Source organism: Lolium perenne, chromosome 5 (genome assembly GCF_019359855.2).
Source record: "Lolium perenne isolate Kyuss_39 chromosome 5, Kyuss_2.0, whole genome shotgun sequence".
Taxonomy (NCBI): Eukaryota; Viridiplantae; Streptophyta; class Magnoliopsida; order Poales; family Poaceae; genus Lolium; species Lolium perenne.
This window is the reverse complement of record NC_067248.2, coordinates 26,674,989-26,693,918: the sequence shown is the minus strand read 5'-3', so window position 1 is coordinate 26,693,918 and position 18,930 is coordinate 26,674,989. Positions and strand designations below refer to the sequence as shown.

General features: G+C 50.6%; 1 protein-coding gene across 1 annotated transcript in view; it reads left to right on the top strand.

Annotated features, from left to right (window-relative positions):
• Window positions 1-4,755: 4,755 nt before the first annotated feature.
• Window positions 4,756-18,930, top strand: part of LOC127298704 (uncharacterized) — a 31,656-nt gene continuing 17,481 nt past the window's right edge. Inside the window, exon 1 of the mRNA XM_051328544.2 lies at window positions 4,756-5,654. Within this exon, the coding sequence (XP_051184504.1) occupies window positions 4,784-5,654 (871 nt within the window). The 5' untranslated portion in view covers window positions 4,756-4,783. The remainder of the gene's footprint in view (window positions 5,655-18,930) is intronic.

The window sequence follows — 18,930 nt, the reverse complement described above, 5'->3', positions numbered from 1 at the left end:
AGCTGAGAGAAAAATGGGTGTAGATTGGTTGTGGCTACAAAACTCACCGAGACTTGATCAACGCCGTGGCTCATCTTCTTTTTGCTCGAAGAGATTGAATATGTTGGAACAAATCTTGTTATTAGTACTAAGTTTAGAGTTTGATCATGTTTATTTTTTGTGTAATCGAGTCAAGACCAGAAGCTGCGTTAGTCTGCATGCACAAAGCTGTAGATCATGCGTGTAGACAAGCTAATGATCTTGCTTAGTCAAGAATAAGTTCATCTAGATGCTAGCTGATAGGATAATCATGTGTGTACGCCCAGCGGAAAACTAGGTTTAGGAGTGACTAGTTGAATGCCCGTGCTTCGCCACGGCCCATATTTTTCCTTGCAACATATGTCAACTCTCCATTCTTTTTAATGAATAAGAATTTTTTTAATGGAAATTTAAGCTTAGGAAACCTGGTCCGAACTTTTAAGAAAAAGTACAGACCACTATAATATTATGTATATAGATATAATATAGAAATATGTTTCATGATGTATCTAATGACATTGATTTTGTGTATTACATGTTAATTATATTTTGTAAAAATCTTGGTCAAAGTTTACAATGTTTGACTTTAAAAAAATAATATAAGGTTTATTCATTAAAATGGAGTTAGTATAATAATTGTAAATGTACACTTGTATATACCATTAAGCCACAAGATATTTGAAAAACTCATAAGATCCCACCTCGTTTGGAGTTATGGATCTTATATCACTTTGCTACTCCCTCCAGTTCAAAATAATTGCTTAAAAATAGATGTATGTTAAACCGGAGAGAGTATTATTTCACACAAACATAAATGCTGGACAACATCAATTGTCTATATACTCTCCCTACCCCCACCAAAATAGAGAACATACATGGTATGCCGACGGTGAATGCAACTCAGTGAATTTTACCAGGTGATAGGTTTGTGTGCCTAAAACCACCTTCTCATCAGCAATTGGAAAACAATGTTTGTGCTCCTCGAATGCTTCAGCAGTAAATTGAAGGTTTGCTGGCACATATGTAATACTTCCATATTCAAATCCATGCTTAATGTCCTCTATTTCTTGTTGAAAGTGTTGCTCGTTTTCTGGCTGCACGCCTAATTAGATGGACATGCTTATTTCAGTTTTTCAGGGAGAGAGGACATGAAGTTGAAGAACTTCAGTTCAACAAAGATTGCATGGTCCATTAAATCAGACAAATAAGTGTTTCAATCATCATATTTACAAGCGGATTTATAAGCACAAAGTCGAACATGTAGATCTATACAGCTAATGAAAGAAATTTTATAGAAATTTTACTTATTTTGCAAGAGGAAAGAAGCATGTGCCTATATCATCTATCGGTTCCACATATTGCAGCAATAAATAGTAGCTGAAGACAAAAGCTTGATACCTTTACTCTTTCTCTGAAAAATATAGAACAAATAAATATAAGAAAAAAAACATCGAGGAGAAAAGGCATTGCTAAATGATTCTTCTTCTAGTGCACCAGAACAACTTTGTTAAAATTTGCAAGACAACTTAATGACTGACAAGCACAAATGATGGTTTCCACGGCCAATAAGACTGAACAAGAGCTCGAAAATCCTTTCTCCTGTAGGGCAATAGTTTATTGGTGGCGCATGGTGTAAAAAAAGAATCATCAGGAGAACGAAGAAAAAAGAATCAGTAAACTTGACCTACTATCTATGGATGGATCCTAACTTTGGAGGATAACTCCTAGCAGCTTAGTACAATGATTAAATTTGATGTCACAGTAACATAAAGCATAGCACAAGATGCTACCTGTAATGCAAAGAGATACAATAGATTTCTTCGTTTGTTGGACAAACTTCTTCTTAAATATATGCAGGTCATTGGCTATCTCCGAAGTAAGGGGCCTGATTTCTCAAGACCCTTGTCATACAAAAGCCTGCTTCTGATTAATGATTGATTTAGGTAACTTCTTGAACTCAATCCATTGTTATAGATTAAGGCTGCAACATGTATCTGTTCAAATACATGTCAATAGGCAGAGGAAGACATCAAACTTGGAGAAAGTGCGGCAACCTGTGGTCGAACTGCAGGGGAAAAGCAGGCTTCGGCTGCAGCGTGCAGGGGACCTGCAGGCCATGGCCGCAGCATGCAAGAAGGCGCGGGTGTCAGTGTTCCGGCATGCAGGGGATGTACATGCGGCGGCCGCATCGTGCATTTTTAGTGCGGGTATCGGTGTAAATTCACAATTTCACAAGGGCACAAATTCACCTCTGACCATATCTGAAAATTCATGATTGCATAACTAAACATATATAGCACAACTCATAATGGGGGATCTTTTTTCCTTGATCGAGTCAAGCAACTTCTGAAATTCCATACAATTGACTGAAGCAATAAGAACAAATATGATTGTCCTTCATATAATTACTCACTAAAGCAATCAGACAACATATATAACACATGGAACAAAGATGGCTACCTGATGACTGCAAATAATTAGGTAAATATCAATCATGATATGCAACGTGCGGACCATCACTGGGTACCATATGCTTGTGAGATTGGGATGTAAATCCTTCTGTGCCTTTGTATTGTCATGCCTCAGTCCAGCAGAGTAAAAAACCATTGTTTAGAGTGGAAATCCAATTCAATAGTGGTCAAGCAATATTACAGCCCAGCTTCAAATGCTACTTACGTTTCAAGAGAAAAATACATAATGAATTTTGCTTGTTTAGAACATTTTGAAGCGACATATGAGAACAATGAAGAGCATATATTCCCTCCTCCCTGCACAAGATGAATGTGCTAATGAGTACATGCTCAACTAAAAATAATTAAATAATGTTCCTTAAACAACAAATCCAAAGAGCTAATTACTTTGCTGGATTTGAAAAATATATGGTTCAGCTTTCAAGTTGTATACTGGAGCAATGGACCACACAAGCAACAAAAATTTAGCTGCCAATGTACAAATACGATCATGAATTATCAGAAGCGAAACATGAACTTATTATGCAAAGGTGTATAGTGCTGTAAAAGGGAGGTGCCATACCTGCAATTTGCCTTAATTATTATACAAAGCCATAACGGCAAACACCTTCAAGGCGCTGAACCCTTTGTGATCAAATTTTAGTGGCAGCAGGCCAAAAGTCTTCGCGGGCGCGGCGGCAGGTGACTGCGCTGTCTTTGCTGGAGGCAGTTGGTGGTGGCATCGTCTTCGCGGGCGTGGCGACAGTTGGTGTCACCATCTTCGCGGGTGCAGCGACAGTTGGCGGCGTGGTCTCCGCAGGCATGACAAGAGAAATAGATAGTGAGAACTTGAAGTAGCTCGTCACTTAAAGGCCACAATTGTTGGTCCTCTTATACCAGGGATAATTCAAAAATACAAAATGCCTATAAAAAATCAGAGATCTCTTGATAGGTAGAATGTTGTCCAATTAATATTGGAGAAACAATACATATGTTTCATCATATATTGATTGTGTTGCACCTTGATGAATAGAATTGATCATCCTAGATGGAAACAAACAGAAGCCATGGTCAATACCTTTCATATCAAGAACCACATAAGGTACTTCCTTGTGACTGGTATAGAATCTTTAATTCGTGCGAAAATACAGCACATCAGGAGAAAGGAACATCAGGAGAAAGGAGAAATCACAGTAGCATTGACCAAGATCTTGGCAATCATGAGTGAATATATAACGCAAAGAACTACAGAGTATACCTCTTCCTTCCTATGTTCTCCATTCTTCTTCGGGATCATTCCAGTATAGCATAGGAACGGCATGTGAGCAACAATGGAGAAGGCGATCTAGAAATTAAAAGGACAGCCATTAAGGTGCCTTGACAAATTAAAAGGATATGTTGGACATGAAGATTACTGGGGTCTTGGAGCGGTGTCGCGAGGGGCAGTAGTGTCTGTGACTCCATTAGCATCGCCGGCTAGCGAGGACGGCATGCGACGACGGATCCCACTTTGAATCGCCAGGTTCGGCTGCGGGGGTGCCGCGATTTGCAGGCTCCTGTGGCGGCGGAAGTGCAGGGATCCTGTGGCAGCGCAAGTGAAGGATCCTATGGCGGCGGCTTTAGTGCTTGAATCGTGGGTGGTTGTTGAGCTGTTGGTGGTGCGTGGGAGTGGAGGTGCGGGTTGGGTAGGATAAGCATGCTGTTTTTAGGCTATTTTTAGTTATTACGGTCAGTTAGTTGAGATGATAGTAGAGATTTGTTATCCATGGGGCGTGAGGGTATTATTGTCCATCCTGAAAATGGACAAATCTTGTTATTAGTACTAAGTTTAGAGTTTGATCATGTTTATTTTTTGTGTAATCGAGTCAAGACCAGAAGCTGCGTTAGTCTGCATGCACAAAGCTGTAGATCATGCGTGTAGACAAGCTAATGATCTTGCGTAGTCAAGAATAAGTTCATCTAGATGCTAGCTGATAGGATAATCATGTGTGTACGCCCAGCGGAAAACTAGGTTTAGGAGTGATCAAGATAGTTTAGAGGAGGTGCATGTCTGTGACTCCTTCAATGTAGCTGCATGCATCTGGCCTAGCTAGTGGGTCGAGTGGCCGAGTCGTGTGGCTGTGGGCTTAAGAATAGGTCAGCATGTGTTAGTGTTTGTGCATGACGTTAGTGGGTTAGTGGCTGCGCATTAGCCGTGTGAGTTTGACTATATAAGCCACTGTAACCAGCTGAGTTGAGTTGTGGAGTGGAATACAGAAAAGGCACTACGTCCGTGTGCTAGAACTCTTCGTGTCTATGTGTAAATCTTCTCCACCATGTACACATGTGTGTATCTGGAGCAAATCTATCAGAATATGCAGCGCTTCTTCTCCTCGTCCCTCATCCTCCTCATTTGGTTTCTTCCCCATGAAACCAGCTACTCCGCCGCCGCCGCCTTAGCTTCCGATGGGTGCCTACGCCGGTGCGGCGGCGCCATCATCCCCTACCCTTTCGGCTTCTCCGCCGGCTGCCCCATCGTTCTATCCTGCGACGTCAACACCTCTACTCCGATCCTCCCATCCATAGGAGGAGACAACGGCACCTCGTACCGCGTCCTCGCCTTCAACTCCACCGCCTCGACTTTTGTCCTTTCCCTCCCGTCGTTGTGCAACCGGAGCGTCCCCGACGCCAGAAGAACGCTCTCCGGTGCCAACTACGGCGTCACGTCCCGCACCGGACTGTTCCTCCGCGGCGGATGCCGCGAGACGGCCTACTCGACATGCGCTGTGCCAGCGGCCGTCATGTCAAGTCTGCTGCGCACAGCGCAGTGCGGCGACAACGAGACGACTTCAGCCGCTGGTGCTGTGGCGTGCGTCGCTTCCAACTCGCCGAACGCCACGTCTGCTGGTGGTTTCCTGCAGTGGGATAAGTCGGATAATACAACATGCGACGACCTGCTGAGCTCCGCGTTGTTTGCGGAAACGGTGGAGGGAACATCGTCGCTGGAGTATGGCGTTGCGGAGCTGGGCTGGTGGGTCAACGGGACGTGCGGCGCCGGTGCCAGCGAGCCGTGCGCGGCCAACGCGACGTGCACAGACGTGAGGACACCGAGCGGGACGGAGGGTCACCGGTGCGCGTGCGTCGCGGGGATGGATGGCGACGGCTTCTCCGCCGGCGACGGATGCCACCCCATACTCAAAGCCAAAGGTGAGTTATGTTGAGTGCTTCCAAAAATTATGTGCTGCACGCCACAGGGTTCGGCCCGCAAAAGATCTCGCGGTGTAAACTGCCCGTAAGCAGCGTGCCCGCGGCCCTCACGTCCGCACGGCGCAGAGCGAGAACGACACCTAGGCCGACGGCGGTGTGGCAGCTTCCACAGCGCGCGCCGAGCACCACGGCCGCAGGTTACTATCGGCTGTGGGAGAAGGTGTTGACTACAAAGTGCGACGGCCTAAAAGCTAAAACGCGACGGGGGCGGTGGGGCATCGGACATGGACGGCCACGGGTTCCTTGCTAGAGATGGATGTTACGTCGTTGATGCGGACTGTTTTCACTTGAAACACTTTTAACATCCCATGGTTTTGTTTCCCATGCATGTTTGGATAGTTCAGTACATAATCTAAAGCTTACCACTTACCAGTCGTGACAGCGAGGCCACGCCGTGAATTTTTTCCTCTCTAACCCTATGCCAGCGGCCAAACCGTCGGCACAAGCCCTGAGTTACTTTTCCTCCACGCACCCTCCCTTTTAAGTTTCAAGCGAATGGCAGAAAAAAATAAAAAATAAAAATCTTTTAAGATTCCTGCATGTTACGCAACTATTAGGGGAAATTAATAAATTTGAATTTTGACTTTTTTTTTGCAAAAAAACTATTTTTTGGTAAACGGCATTATCTTTTGCATATGACATCAGAAAAAATGTATAACCTATCAAAATAATCGTCTCAAAAAGTTACATCCAATTTCAACGCCTTTGCCTATTTGCAACTTTTTAATATTGCCAAAATTTTGAAGGAAAATATGAAAGCAGGAAGATTTTAATTTTTACCAAAAATTCTTTATTTATATTTTTTTAAATAATAATAATTTAATTCTGCATAAAGATTATTATTACTCAATCATTGGTGTTTATTTTAATAATTATATGAAATTCAAAATAATTAATAGTTGTGATACCACGGTCTAAGGGTTAATGGGATTATATGGTAGTATTATCAACAAGGTTCCGTTTCTTTCATGGAGGAGTAGTGTGAAGATGAGTGACCAATTGGGAAGGTAGACCATGAGTGTAATTTAACCTAAGATTAAGTGTAGATTAGTAGAAGGGCTCCTAGAGCATCTCCAACGACAGCGGCTAACTGCGGCCACGCACTACAGGAAAACACCATGGCGACGAGACGCGCGACGGCGCTGCCACCAGCCCGATCTCCCTCCCTCGACGCCTGTTCCACCTGCTGAAGCCAGATCCGACGTCTCCTCATCGCTCTCTCCCTCCCCTCCACTCGGCATGTAGGCGATGGGCCTGCTGACGCCGCGGTGCCGCCGTTCCTGTAGCTCCCGTCCCTCCTCCTGATGTCCGCGTCGGCAGCCTCCCTGGCCACGCCGCCCTCTGCCGCCGAGCTCGCTGCAGCTGCCATCGCCTCCCGCAGGTCGGATCCTGCAGTTCGTGGGCGCTGCAAGTTGGTGCATTCCATGGACGTGAAGACATCCGTCCCAGCAACGTCGCCCGCTCCCCTCATCAACCCGTCGCGCCCGGGCCTCGATCCGGACTTGGCGAAGTCGTCGCCCCCGCCGCAGGCCTTCGGTGCAGGAGGTGGTGAGTTCGCTTCGGAGGTTAAGAGTTCTTGTCTGCCCACAGCACATCCGGTTCTGTGGGTCGCTGCCGCTGTGGGCGACGTTGAAGTTGAAGACGAAGAGGAAGAGGAGCTGGCTCCCCTGACCCCGCCGCCTGCTTCGACTCCGCAAGCGACCGCTGCTGCACCGGAGCCTACTTCGTGGGTTTCCGCTGTTGACGACGACGAGGATGAAGATGAAGAGGAGCTGGCCCCACGAACACCACCGTCGGCTGCCGCCATGACCTGTGCTGCACCTGATGCTGCCAGAGGCAATGTGGTGGTGTTGGCCTCGCCGATGCTCTTGGCTGCCCCCAATGGCGTTGTTTCCAGTGGGTTTTCCGGGGCTTCCGATGCAGCCGATGTCGTGTATGTCGAGGATGAGCTTGCTCTCGAGACGACGCGGTCTGCTGCTCTCGGCGGTTTTGAGGTGTTGGTCCCCCAGACGATGCCGGCCACCAAGACCTTCATCGATGCTGCTCCTGTTGTTGAGGAGCGTGATGGCTGGAAGGAGGTGATGCCGCGGTGTGGCCCGCGCCGCTTGACTCGGCCTGCCCAGCCTGCTGCTCGTCGTCCTGTTCCTGCTTGGCTCAAAGGAAGATGTTGTAGATGCCTGGTTCCGGGTCACCGTGCTGTTGTTTGCTGTGATCCCTTCAGATGCTCTAGGTACCTTGAGAACGGTCATCGGGCATGTGACTGCCGTAATGCTTGGCGTCCTCTCAGCTCGTTGGTAGGCTCTACCGTGTCGTCGCCCCGCCAGGATCATGCCCCTCTCCGTGCCCAGGTCGAGGTCCTGCTCCCGTCCAATGTGCCTCCTTATCAGCGGTCTTGGGCGTCAGTTGTTTCTACTCCGGTTGGCCCTTTAACTGTCGTTGCCTAATCGACGGTACCCCGGAGGAGGGATCCTCGCGAGGGGGAGAAGAAGTAGGGGCCATAGGGCGGAGTGCACACGGGACGGTGGTACGCGAGTTACCCAGCTTCGGAACACCTGCACGATGACAGGGCCTACTGCTGCTTGTCTGGAATTATCTGGGTGCTTTCGCGTTGTTACAATGAGTTCAGGTTGTGCCTCTAGGGCTCCCGGGATCCGGCTTATATAGGCGCACGGTTCTAGGGTTTACATGGAGAGTCCTAGCCGGATTACAGACAGCCTAGCTACGGTACAATATCTTGCCGTGCACGTCACGGATCCGCCTTCCATATACGTCGTACTTGATCCGGGTTCCTCTTGGACCTCCATGGATCCGGGTTACTCCTAACGTTGGTACGGATCCGGCTTACTGATCCTGGGCCGGACTTCTTCCTTCATGATCAACAGCAACTGGGCCACCCGATGGGCCACATGCCTCATCACCGTCTGTGGGCCACCCGGGCTTGCCGGATCTAGGCACTGTCGATGGTACACCCAGGAAGTATACCCACAATAGTAGCCCCCAGAGTTCTCCGAGTTTCGCCTGCAGTTTCCGCCATGCTTGCACCTTTGGTTTCCGGCATCATTGGTAACGCGGAGAAACTTGAAGAGCTCCAACTTCGCATTTTCTTCTTTTTCCAAAATGCTCCCATCCTGCGGGACTTCATCCATCGACGTTCCAAAGAACATTTCCGGGTTACTCCCTGCTCACGAATGAGAGTCAACTTATCCTTTACGCACTCACCCGGAATCTTAAAAGACTCAAACGGTTCCGCCAATTCTGGCGCCATTTTCGCGCGATTTGTGCGGTAACTTATCTCTAGCCATTTTTACTGTTAGGGTTTGGGACACGTGTCACGCATCCAACGGCGCGACGCTTGCGTTCCGACCACAGGATGCGGAGCACGAATCTCGTCCCTCAGCCTATAAATATCCGCCGTCGACCCTTTACCCCTCATTCACCCCCCCTTCTCACCTCTCTGCCGAGCGCCGCCCGTGAGCTCTTCCTCCGCCGTGCCGGAACCCACCGGAATAGTCGCCAGAGCATCACCGGAGCGAGCCCACCACCACAGTGTTCTTCGTGTTCTTAACTCCGGCGAGCCACCGCGCGGAAAACTCGTCGCCAGCAACTCCGACCACCGCATACGCCATTACGGTAAGTCCTCGAGCTTCATTTTCGCGCCGTAGTTGGTAGGGGTGAACTTGGGGAAGATGATGCGGGATCCGACTAAAGAAGGTTTCCGCCAAACCCTTTTTCTTCAGATGTCTTCAACGACTCCGCCTCCGACCTCAGAACCAATCACGGCGACCCCAATCTCCTCCGCCCCTCCTCCCTTCGTTCCAGTCAGGCTGGATCCTTCAAAGGATTCCGGCAAGGAGGCTGAGGGGACCTCTGCTCACCCGGAGAAAGCCTCCGGGGCGGGTCAAACGGAGCAGCAGGCGGAAGAGGTTGCCAAAAAGTCGAAAGCTCGCAAGCGAGACTCCGAAGCTAAGGGAAAATGGTGGCCCTGCACCACCACCGAGATGGAGCTGAAGAACCTCGAGGCGGAGGGCTTCCTGCAACCCGGAAGCTGGAGGTCAGTTCCAGATGAACTAGCTCTGGCTCCGAGGGACGACGAGATGGTGCTGACGAAGGCACTGGTGGAGCGCGGATTTTCATTTCCGCCTTCGGACTTCTTCCTGGAGATTCTGAAGACGTATGGACTCCAACCCCACAACATATCTCCAAACAGCGTGCTTGCCATCAGCAACCACGTCACCCTCTGCGAAGGCCATCTCCGGGTAACCCCCGAGCTCTCTCTGTTCCAATATTTTTTTACTGTCAAGAAGGAGAAGATCCGCCAGACTTCCGAGTTGGCAACTTGCGGATCCATCACCTTCATCCTCCGCCCGGGTCGCGTCTACCCCCCCACCGACCGCCACGAATCCGCGAGGTACTGGTCCGGGGGTTTCTTCTACTTGAAGGACGTCTCCGACCCCGCGAGCGAAAAGAAGCTGCCGCCTTTCAAGAACTGCCCCGCCACCGAGATTCCGGCATGGTCGCACTGCCCCCACCTTTCCGAATCGCCCCAGCTCACACGCGCCGTCAGGCGGATCTGTAGGCTGACGGAGGAGGGGCTGACGGGGAAGGACTTAACCCTTTCCTGGTTCTCCAAGCGGATCCAGCCGCTCCAACACAGGGACCGCCTGATGTTTGAATACACGGGGCGCGACGACGAAATGCGCGCTACAAAAGATAATCTTTCCGCCGACGCCATCGACAAGAGGATCCGGCTCCTCATCAAAATCCCACGTGAACTTCACGTTCACGTGTGCAACAAAGACATTCATACGAATGGTTCCGGAACCGCGGTATGTCGTCTTGACTTCAATCTTTTGTTTCTCTTCGCATCTAAACCTTTTTGTCTAAGTGTTTAACTTTGCATTAGCTCGAGGCGCTTGAAGAAAGCGAACTCGGAATTCTCCTCTGGGTTCCTTCCACCGGTAACACGGATCCGGATGTCGCATCGGAGGCGGAAGCTCCTGAAGCCCCACGCCCTGCTAAGAGGAAGAAGCCAGCTCCTTCCAGCCCCCATGCGAAACGCCCCCGCGAAGTGCTTAGCACTGCGGCTACCCGGAAAGCGGAGGCGGAAAAGAAGCGCCTCTCGCTGATTAACACCAGCAACAAGGGGCAGCCTGCCATCCAGCATTTCTTCAAGGCTTCCGGGTAAGCTCCTATTTCCGAGATCCAAGTTCTGATTTCACGCTCAAACTTACTTTTATGTTTTTTCTGAAGCTCCGGAAGCCAGCCCCCCAAGGCCCCAAGGGTCCCAAAGAAGAGAGCCAGACCATCTCCGGCTTCCTTTCCTATTACTCCTGAGGTTGAAGTTCCGCCCAAGGCTTCATCTGCCAGCAAGCCGGATCCGAAAGACGTCATCGACCTTGATGACCTTCCTGAGGATCCCGCCCACCATGGCGACTCCGCCAAGGGGACCTCCTCACCCGTTCCTCCGCCAGATCAGCCAAGCTCCGCTTTCACGGGGCCCACTGGAGAAGAACAGGAGCAAAAAGTTAAGCTCCTCCAAGTTACCAACGCGACTCGAGTCAACCTCCAACCAACTCCGTCCCTCCAAAAGCTTACCCTTGCACAACGTCACGCGGAGGTTTCCGCCATGCTGAACAAGGTGTGGGGAAAGCCGGACGAGGAGATGCGAGAGCTCGCGGACCTGGAGGACAGCCTGAAGGATTTTTTCGCCAAGCACAAGGAAGTGCGGCAGGTAATACTAGCCCCCAAGCATTGGGTGATATAGTTCCGTGTAACATGTATTAGCCGATGCTTTCCCAAAATGTACCTTTAGGCGGATTCTTCGCTAGCTCCCCAGACTTTAATATCCGACTAACTCTTTGCTGCCTCGCAGACCACGCGGAAACTGCACGAAGATCTGCGCGTGCACGTGCTGGAGCAGATCGCGGAAATCGAGGGGCTGCGCCAGCATGCGGAAAATAGTAAGAAAGATATCCAGCTGCTTGAGACCCGCCTTCAAGGTACGAGATCCGGGTCTTCTACTTTTTGTGCTGACATAGTTGTTTGGGATGCATAATATGTTCAACTTTCTGCCTTCAGAAGAAACTGCCAAGCACTCCTCGTTCGATGAGCTTTCCGCCAAGGTCAAGGTGCTTGAGGCGGAAAACGAGTCCCTCAAAACCTTCATTCAAGAATCCTCTAGTAAGGAGACTGAGGCGAGGAAAGAGCTCTCCGAGAAGCATGCCCGCGACCTGGCGGAGCTGAATGACAAACTGGAGAAAAGCCAGGGCCGCGTGCTCTCCGTGATATCCAAGAACAGAGCTCTGGAAGCGGAGGCAGAGGCCATTGACAAACTTATCTTCCGTAAGCGTTTTTCCGTGTCGTTTCTCCGACTATCTTGTATGCTTTCTCTCTAACGGAACTGAACCTCTTTCTTCCACAGCAAGCCTTGGCTTTGAATGGTCAAAAGAGTCAAACCTGAAGAGGACGGAGGCATACGATGAAGCGCGGATTTCAATTGATGCGTTATTTGAAGCCTGTCGCGGAATCGCCACGGCTCTGTCTCTGAAGAAGGCCAAAACCACAGTCATCAATACGATGACCAAACTTATGCGACAAGTGCCGGATTTCATCAAGGACTGGCAAAAATCTTCAGCACGCGGAGCCGCCTCCCTAGTCTTGGCCACCTGCAAGGCTCACTTCCCTTCGCTCAACCTGGCGGATGTTGCACGCGGAGCCCCCAAGGATTCCGACATGGGTGCCCTCCTCGCGGAAACCGAAGGCTATGAGCAGCTGTTTGTCAGGCGAGTGGATCACTAGTTCTGGTATAACAAGCACGATCTGCCCGAAGGATTTTCCGATGCAGAGGAGGAGGCAGGTGAGCCGGAGTATTATGGGGAAGGATCCGGGTCAAGCGGCGAGCATTCCGGAGGAAACTCTGGTGACGACTCCGAAGCCGGATCTGGTGACAGCGACGACGGCTCCACCTACCAGCAATCTGAAGAGGAGGACTCCGAGTAGAGTTCCTGTTTTAGACAATGAAACAAATTGCATCATTTTGGCCCCGGAGTGGGTTTGTAATAAGACTTTAAATTCTTAAGTAGCTAGGAACGAAACGATTATGCATGGGGCGGAAACACTTATCCTGCTATCCGTTAATATTATGTGCATGTTTCGTTTTGTGTCGGAAAGCAAGTGCTGACTTCGTTATTTTCCGGCTTGCTCGCTTGACCTTCCACGAGCCGGAAGACCTTAGCCGGAAACGCTCGCCAGCGGCGACGAAGCCCAATGGCAATCCGTCAATAACCGCGGAAACAAGCCCCCAAGCATAGGTGCCGGAAATCGCTACTAGGAATCCACGAGTTCGCAACAGACAATAACTTAACCAGAAAACTTAAGCTCACGCCCTAAAGGACGATTTTTGAAAATCACAACTTTTATACACGCCTAGGCGGAAAAAACCAGCTCTGCGGTTTTAGTCGGAAAACATACACGATCTAAAAATGAACAAGTAAAGGAGGTAAAAGACTCAAAGAGTGAACCATAAGCTTTATTTCATTGATCATGTATAACTATTACAGAGTTTGTAAGTCGGAAAAATATGCTAAGTGTAGAAAGGACGTAGCTGTGCGATATTCCAAGGGCGATCTGTTTCATCGTAGATGTCATCCGGATCCTCACGCTTGCGTTTCCGGTGCCAGTTAGCGGGTCTATCCCTCAGCTCGCGGAAATCAACCAGGTAGTACGACCCGTTATGAAGTACTTTGCTAACGACGAAGGGTCCTTCCAATGGAGATTGCAGCTTATGGTCTTTGACCTGTCGAAGGCGGAGGACCAGGTCTCCTGCCATGAAGGAGCGTTTCCGAACTCGACGACTGTGATAACGTCGGAGCTTCTGCTGGTAGATGGCGGAGCGCTGGTCAGCTAAGTTCCGAGCCTCCTCGATCAGGTCCACAGATAGCTGTCTGGCCTCGTCAGCTGTTTCTTCATTGTAGGCGGAAACTCGCGGTGAATCGTGGATAATGTCGGAGGGAAGCACGGCTTCGGATCCGTATACCAGGAAAAATGGGGTAAACCCTGTTGATCTGTTAGGGGTAGTTCGTAAACTCCACAGAACAGCTTCCAACTCGTCAGCCCAAGCTCCAGCTGCTCGTCGCAGCGGTCCTTCAAGGCGTGGTTTAATTCCTGATAATATTAGGCCGTTAGCCCTTTCAACCTGACCATTGGATTGTGGGTGAGCCACAGATGCAAGGTCCAGCCGTATCCCCATTGTTTCACAATAATCCCTCAATTCTCCTTGGGCGAAGTTTGTGCCATTATCTGTGATTATGCTGTGTGGGATGCCGAATCTCATCACGAGGCTGCAGACGAATTTTAGTGCCGTAGCACCATCGGCTTTTCTCACTGGCTTAGCCTCGATCCATTTGCTGAACTTGTCAACAGCGACCAGGAGGTATTCAAAACCGCCAGGAGATGATCTTTTTAACTTACCAACCATATCGAGCCCCCAGACCGCAAATGGCCAGGTGATAGGTATGGTCTTCAGCTCTTGGGCTGGAGCGTTTGGTTGAGTAGCGTAGTACTGACAACCTCGGCAGGTCTTGACTATTTTATCAGCATCTTCTTTAGCTGTAAGCCAATAGAACCCTAACCGAAAAGCTTTTGCAACGAGTGATCTGGGAGCGGCATGATGCCCGCAATCCCCTGTGTGGATCTCTCTGAGGATTTCAATGCCATCTTGATTGGAGACGCATTTAAGAAATACCCCTGCTGCACTTCGTTTGTAGAGCTGTCCATCAACTACTGTGTAGGTTCTTGCTCGTCTGACGATCTGTCTTGCGAGGACCTCGTCCTCAGGCAACTTCTGATCGATGAGGTAGTCCAGGAAAGGCTGTGTCCAAGCCGGAATGATAGCCATCACTTCCCTAGCCGGAGACACTGCCACCTCTGGATTTTCCGGGTTAGCGCCCTTAACTGAGGGTATCCGGAGATGCTCCAGGAAAATGCCAGGCGGAATTTGCTTCCTGCCGGATCCGAGCTTGGATAGCATGTCTGCCGCTGTGTTATCGTCTCTCCTGACGTACTTCGTATCCGAGGAAGCACTTGGCGATCTCATCAACTTCGTCTCTGTAGGCCGCCATGACGGAATTTCTGGCGTTCCAGGTTCCGGCTACTTGTTGTGCCACCAGGTCGGAATCTCCACAGCATATGATGTGCTTGATCCCAATTTCCTTAGCGATGCGCAGACCGTGTAGTAGAGCCTCATATTCCGCCATGTTGTTTGTAGCTTCGAAGTGGATCTGCAGAACGTACTGCAGTTCTTCTCCGGTAGGGGACTTCAGGGTGACTCCGGCTCCTGAGCCTTGATGCTGTTTGGATCCATCGAAGTGCATGACCCATGTCTCTGGTTCCGGCTCCAGACTTGCATCCGGAGCTTCTGTCCAATCTGCAACGAAATCTGCCAAGACTTGGGATTTTACCGCAGTCCTTGGCTTGTAAGCGATGTCGAAGGCGGATAATTCAATGCCCCATTTAGCCGTACGTCCTGTTGCGTCAGCGTTGTTGAGAATTGTTGACAGCGGAGCCTTGCTCACAACTGTTACTGGGTGCTCTTGGAAGTAGTGTCTCAGCTTCCGGCTGCCTGGGAACACTCCATAAGCTAACTTCTGAAAGTGAGGGTATCTTTGCTTTGACTCCGTCAGCACCTCACTTATGTAGTAGACAGGTCTTTGGACGTCATATTCATAACCTTCTTCCTTTCGCTCCACCACGATGACGAGGCTGATGACTTTGTTGGTAGCTGCCAGATAAAGGAGCATTGGCTCTGACTCTGCTGGGGCTGCCAAGATAGGTGGGGAGGTAAGTATTTCCTTCAACGCTCGAAGAGCTGCGTCAGCTGCGTCGTCCCAGACCAATTTGTCTGTTTTCTTCAGCAACTTGTACAGAGGTAGCGCCTTCTCGCCAAGACGGCTAACAAACCTACTGATTGCTGCGACGCAACCAGTTAGTCGTTGCACATCTTTGAGACAAGTTGGCCGTTTGATACACAGGATTGCCTTGATCTTTTCCGGGTTAACCTCAATGCCTCTGTGAGAGACTATGAAGCCAAGGAGTTTTCCGGCTGGCACGCCAAAGACGCACTTCAGCGGATTCAACATCATCTTGTACCTGCGGAGGTTGTCGAAGGTTTCTGTGAGGTCGCTGATCAGGTCGGATCCTTTCCGGGTCATGACCGCGATGTCGTCGACGTAGGCGTGCACGTTCCGGCCAATTTGGTCCTTCAGGCACCGCTGCATCGTACGTTGGTAGGTGGCACCTGCGTTTTTCAAACCAAAAGGCATAGTAACATAGCAGTAAGTACCAAACGGGGTAATGAATGAAGTCGCCTTTTGGTCCGATTCCTTCATCCGGATGTGATGATACCCGGAATACGCATCAAGAAAACACAGAAGTTCCGCCCCCGCCGTCGAATCAATGACTTGGTCAATGCGCGGCAAGGGGAACGGATCCTTCGGGCAATGCTTGTTCAAGCCAGAGTAATCGATGCACATTCTTAGTATTTTAGTGTTCTTTTTGGGTACAAGGACGGGATTCGCGACCCAATCGGTGTGGATAACTTCTATTACAAAACCTGCCTCTAGTAACTTAGCTAGTTCCATTCCTATGGCGCGGCGCTTCTTATCTCCAAAGCGTCGCATAGCTTGCTTCACTGGTTTAGCCCCCGGATTTATGTTGAGGTAGTGCTCGGCGAGTTCCCTAGGTACTCCGGACATGTCAGAAGGTTGCCATGCGAAGATATCCATGTTAGCGCGGAGGAACTCGACGAGCGCGCTTTCCTATTTGGGGTCCATGTTGGCTCCGACTGAAACCTGCTTGGAAGAGTCGCCTGGGATGAGGTCGTGCTTCTTGGTTTCTATCGCGGCCTTGAAGGAGGTTTTCTGCTCGGAGATCTGCTTCTTGGTGGTCTACATCTCAGTCGGATCCACCGCGGCTCTATAGCCTTTTAGCTCTTCTCCGGATATCACAGACTCTGCGAAGGCGGCTTCGCCTAACTCGCACTCATGAGCCTTTTTATAGTCTCCGGATATGGTAATCATACCTTTAGGACCCGGAATCTTGAGCTTGTTGTAGATGTAGCACGCTCTTGCGTGGAACTTGTGGTAGGTGGGCCTGCCGAAGATGACGTGGTAGGAGCTCTTGAAGGGCACAACTTCAAACGTGATCTTCTCTTCGCGGAAGTTATGAACATCGCCAAAAGCCACGGGAAGTGTGATGCTGCCGAGGGAATTCGCCTTCTTACCCGGAACCACGCCATGAAACTCAGTAGTACTGTGTTTAAGCTGTTCCTTGGTGAGGTTCATCCACTCTAGAGTCTCCAGGTACATGATGTTCAGGCTGGCTCCGCCATCCATGAGGCACTTGGAGAAGTCATACCCGTCTATGCGGGGACTTACAACCAAGGCGTAGCATTCTTTTGGCACAATTGCGGGGTGATCCTTCCTATCAAATGTGCATGGGATTTCCGACCACCTGATGTACTGCGGCACAGCCGGAACTATGGCGTTCAGGATCCGGGTTGCTGACTTGGAGGCGCGTACTGTTGGGGTCCCGAGGAAAGTGTGGTAAGCCCCCACGCTCTTTTTGTCGAATGGGTTGGATTTACCTGCGGATCCTGCCTTGGGATCCGGCGAGTTATCATCCTCATCCATCGCCTCGGAACTATCTTCCTCTTTGTCTTTGTTCTTGCCCTTGCCACCTTTGCCGCGTGGGCGGTGCTTCCGGGCGCGCTTGTATCCTGCCTCCGGGTCGTTCTTTAGATCATTGACCCACTTGCAGTTGTGGTTGGTATGAGTGGACTTCCCCGTAACCGGATCCAGATGTGCTAGACAGAGCATGTCTCTGTACTCCTCGTAGGTTTGCGGAGCGCGGGATCCGCCAGCCGTGACCTCAGAGGTATGCTGCTGACCCCTGCCGGCTCCGCCTCCACGTCCGCGTCCTCTTCCGCCTCCTGAACCTCCGCGTTGAAACGCCATGGCGACCATCTCGGATCTGCCACTCTTCTGGTCATCAGGGTTCTTGCGCTTGTGGCTGCTGCTGCTGCCGTTATCACGGTTCTTCTTTTGTTGATGCAGGGGGATTGCTGTAGCTGCGAGATCACCGCCTGCGTCATCATCGGCGGCAGTATGATCACTGGCAATGGAGATCATCTCATCCAAAGTCAGCTTGCTTGAGTTAGCCAAACGAGTGAGCGTGTGCCTCAGCAATCCTCCTCTCTGCAGTCCACCAATGAAAGCGTACATGGCGGTGGTGTGGTCGACGTTTTCGCACTCGTTCCTGCATGCCAACCATCGTGTGAGGTAGTTTCTTGAGGTTTCCCCTTTCTTCTGGATGCAGGCTTGCAGGTCGCTTGCCGTGGCAGGTCTTTTGTAGGTGCCTCTGAAGTGTTTCTCGAAAGCGTTCTTCAGGTCGAACCAGCAAAAGATGGAGTTCTTCTCGAGGTCACTGAGCCAGATCCGGGCTGGACCTACAAGGTACAACTGGAGCATGCGGCAGGCGATATTAGGGGTTCCTCCGGCAAAGGTTACTGCATTGTAGTAATCCTCAATCCAGGTATCCGGCCTTTCGGTGCCATCATAATGCTTCAGGTTTCCGGGTAGCTTGAGGTTCATCCTTGGCTTTGGTTCCTCTCGAATCATCCTGCCAAAGCACTTCGGACCAATGTAGTCGGTTCTGTATTCGTTAAGGCGATCCCGTGCGTCGCGCGGGCCGTGGCGAGGGGATTGTGAGCGAGAGCGAGATCTCCGGCCGTCGCCTCCGCCTCCACCTCCGCCGCCACCGCTAGGTGGTGGTGAGGGAGACCTGCAAGGTGGGCGGTCCGATTTCTTGCTTCCGCCATCTGATTCTCCTCGGCCTTCCTGGTGCTGGCTCCGGCTCCTGTGGCTGCCTTCGCCCTGGCGCTGGCTGCCCTGGTCGTTCCGGCGAGGCTCCGGGTCGCGGCTCCGGCGAGGCTCTGGGTCATGGCTCCGACGAGGCTCAGGGTCGCGGCTCCGACGAGGCTCTGGGTCGCGGTTCCGGCGAGGCTCTGGGCCGCGGTCTTCATTCCGACCCCTCCTGGGCTCGGTCTCACGAACATTGTTCTGGTTCCGGCGTGGTTCCGGCGAGCGCTCCCTGTTTCTGTTTCTTGGCAGCACGTTGTCGCGGATAACAATCCCACCATGCCCTGGGGGCCTGGTGTTTC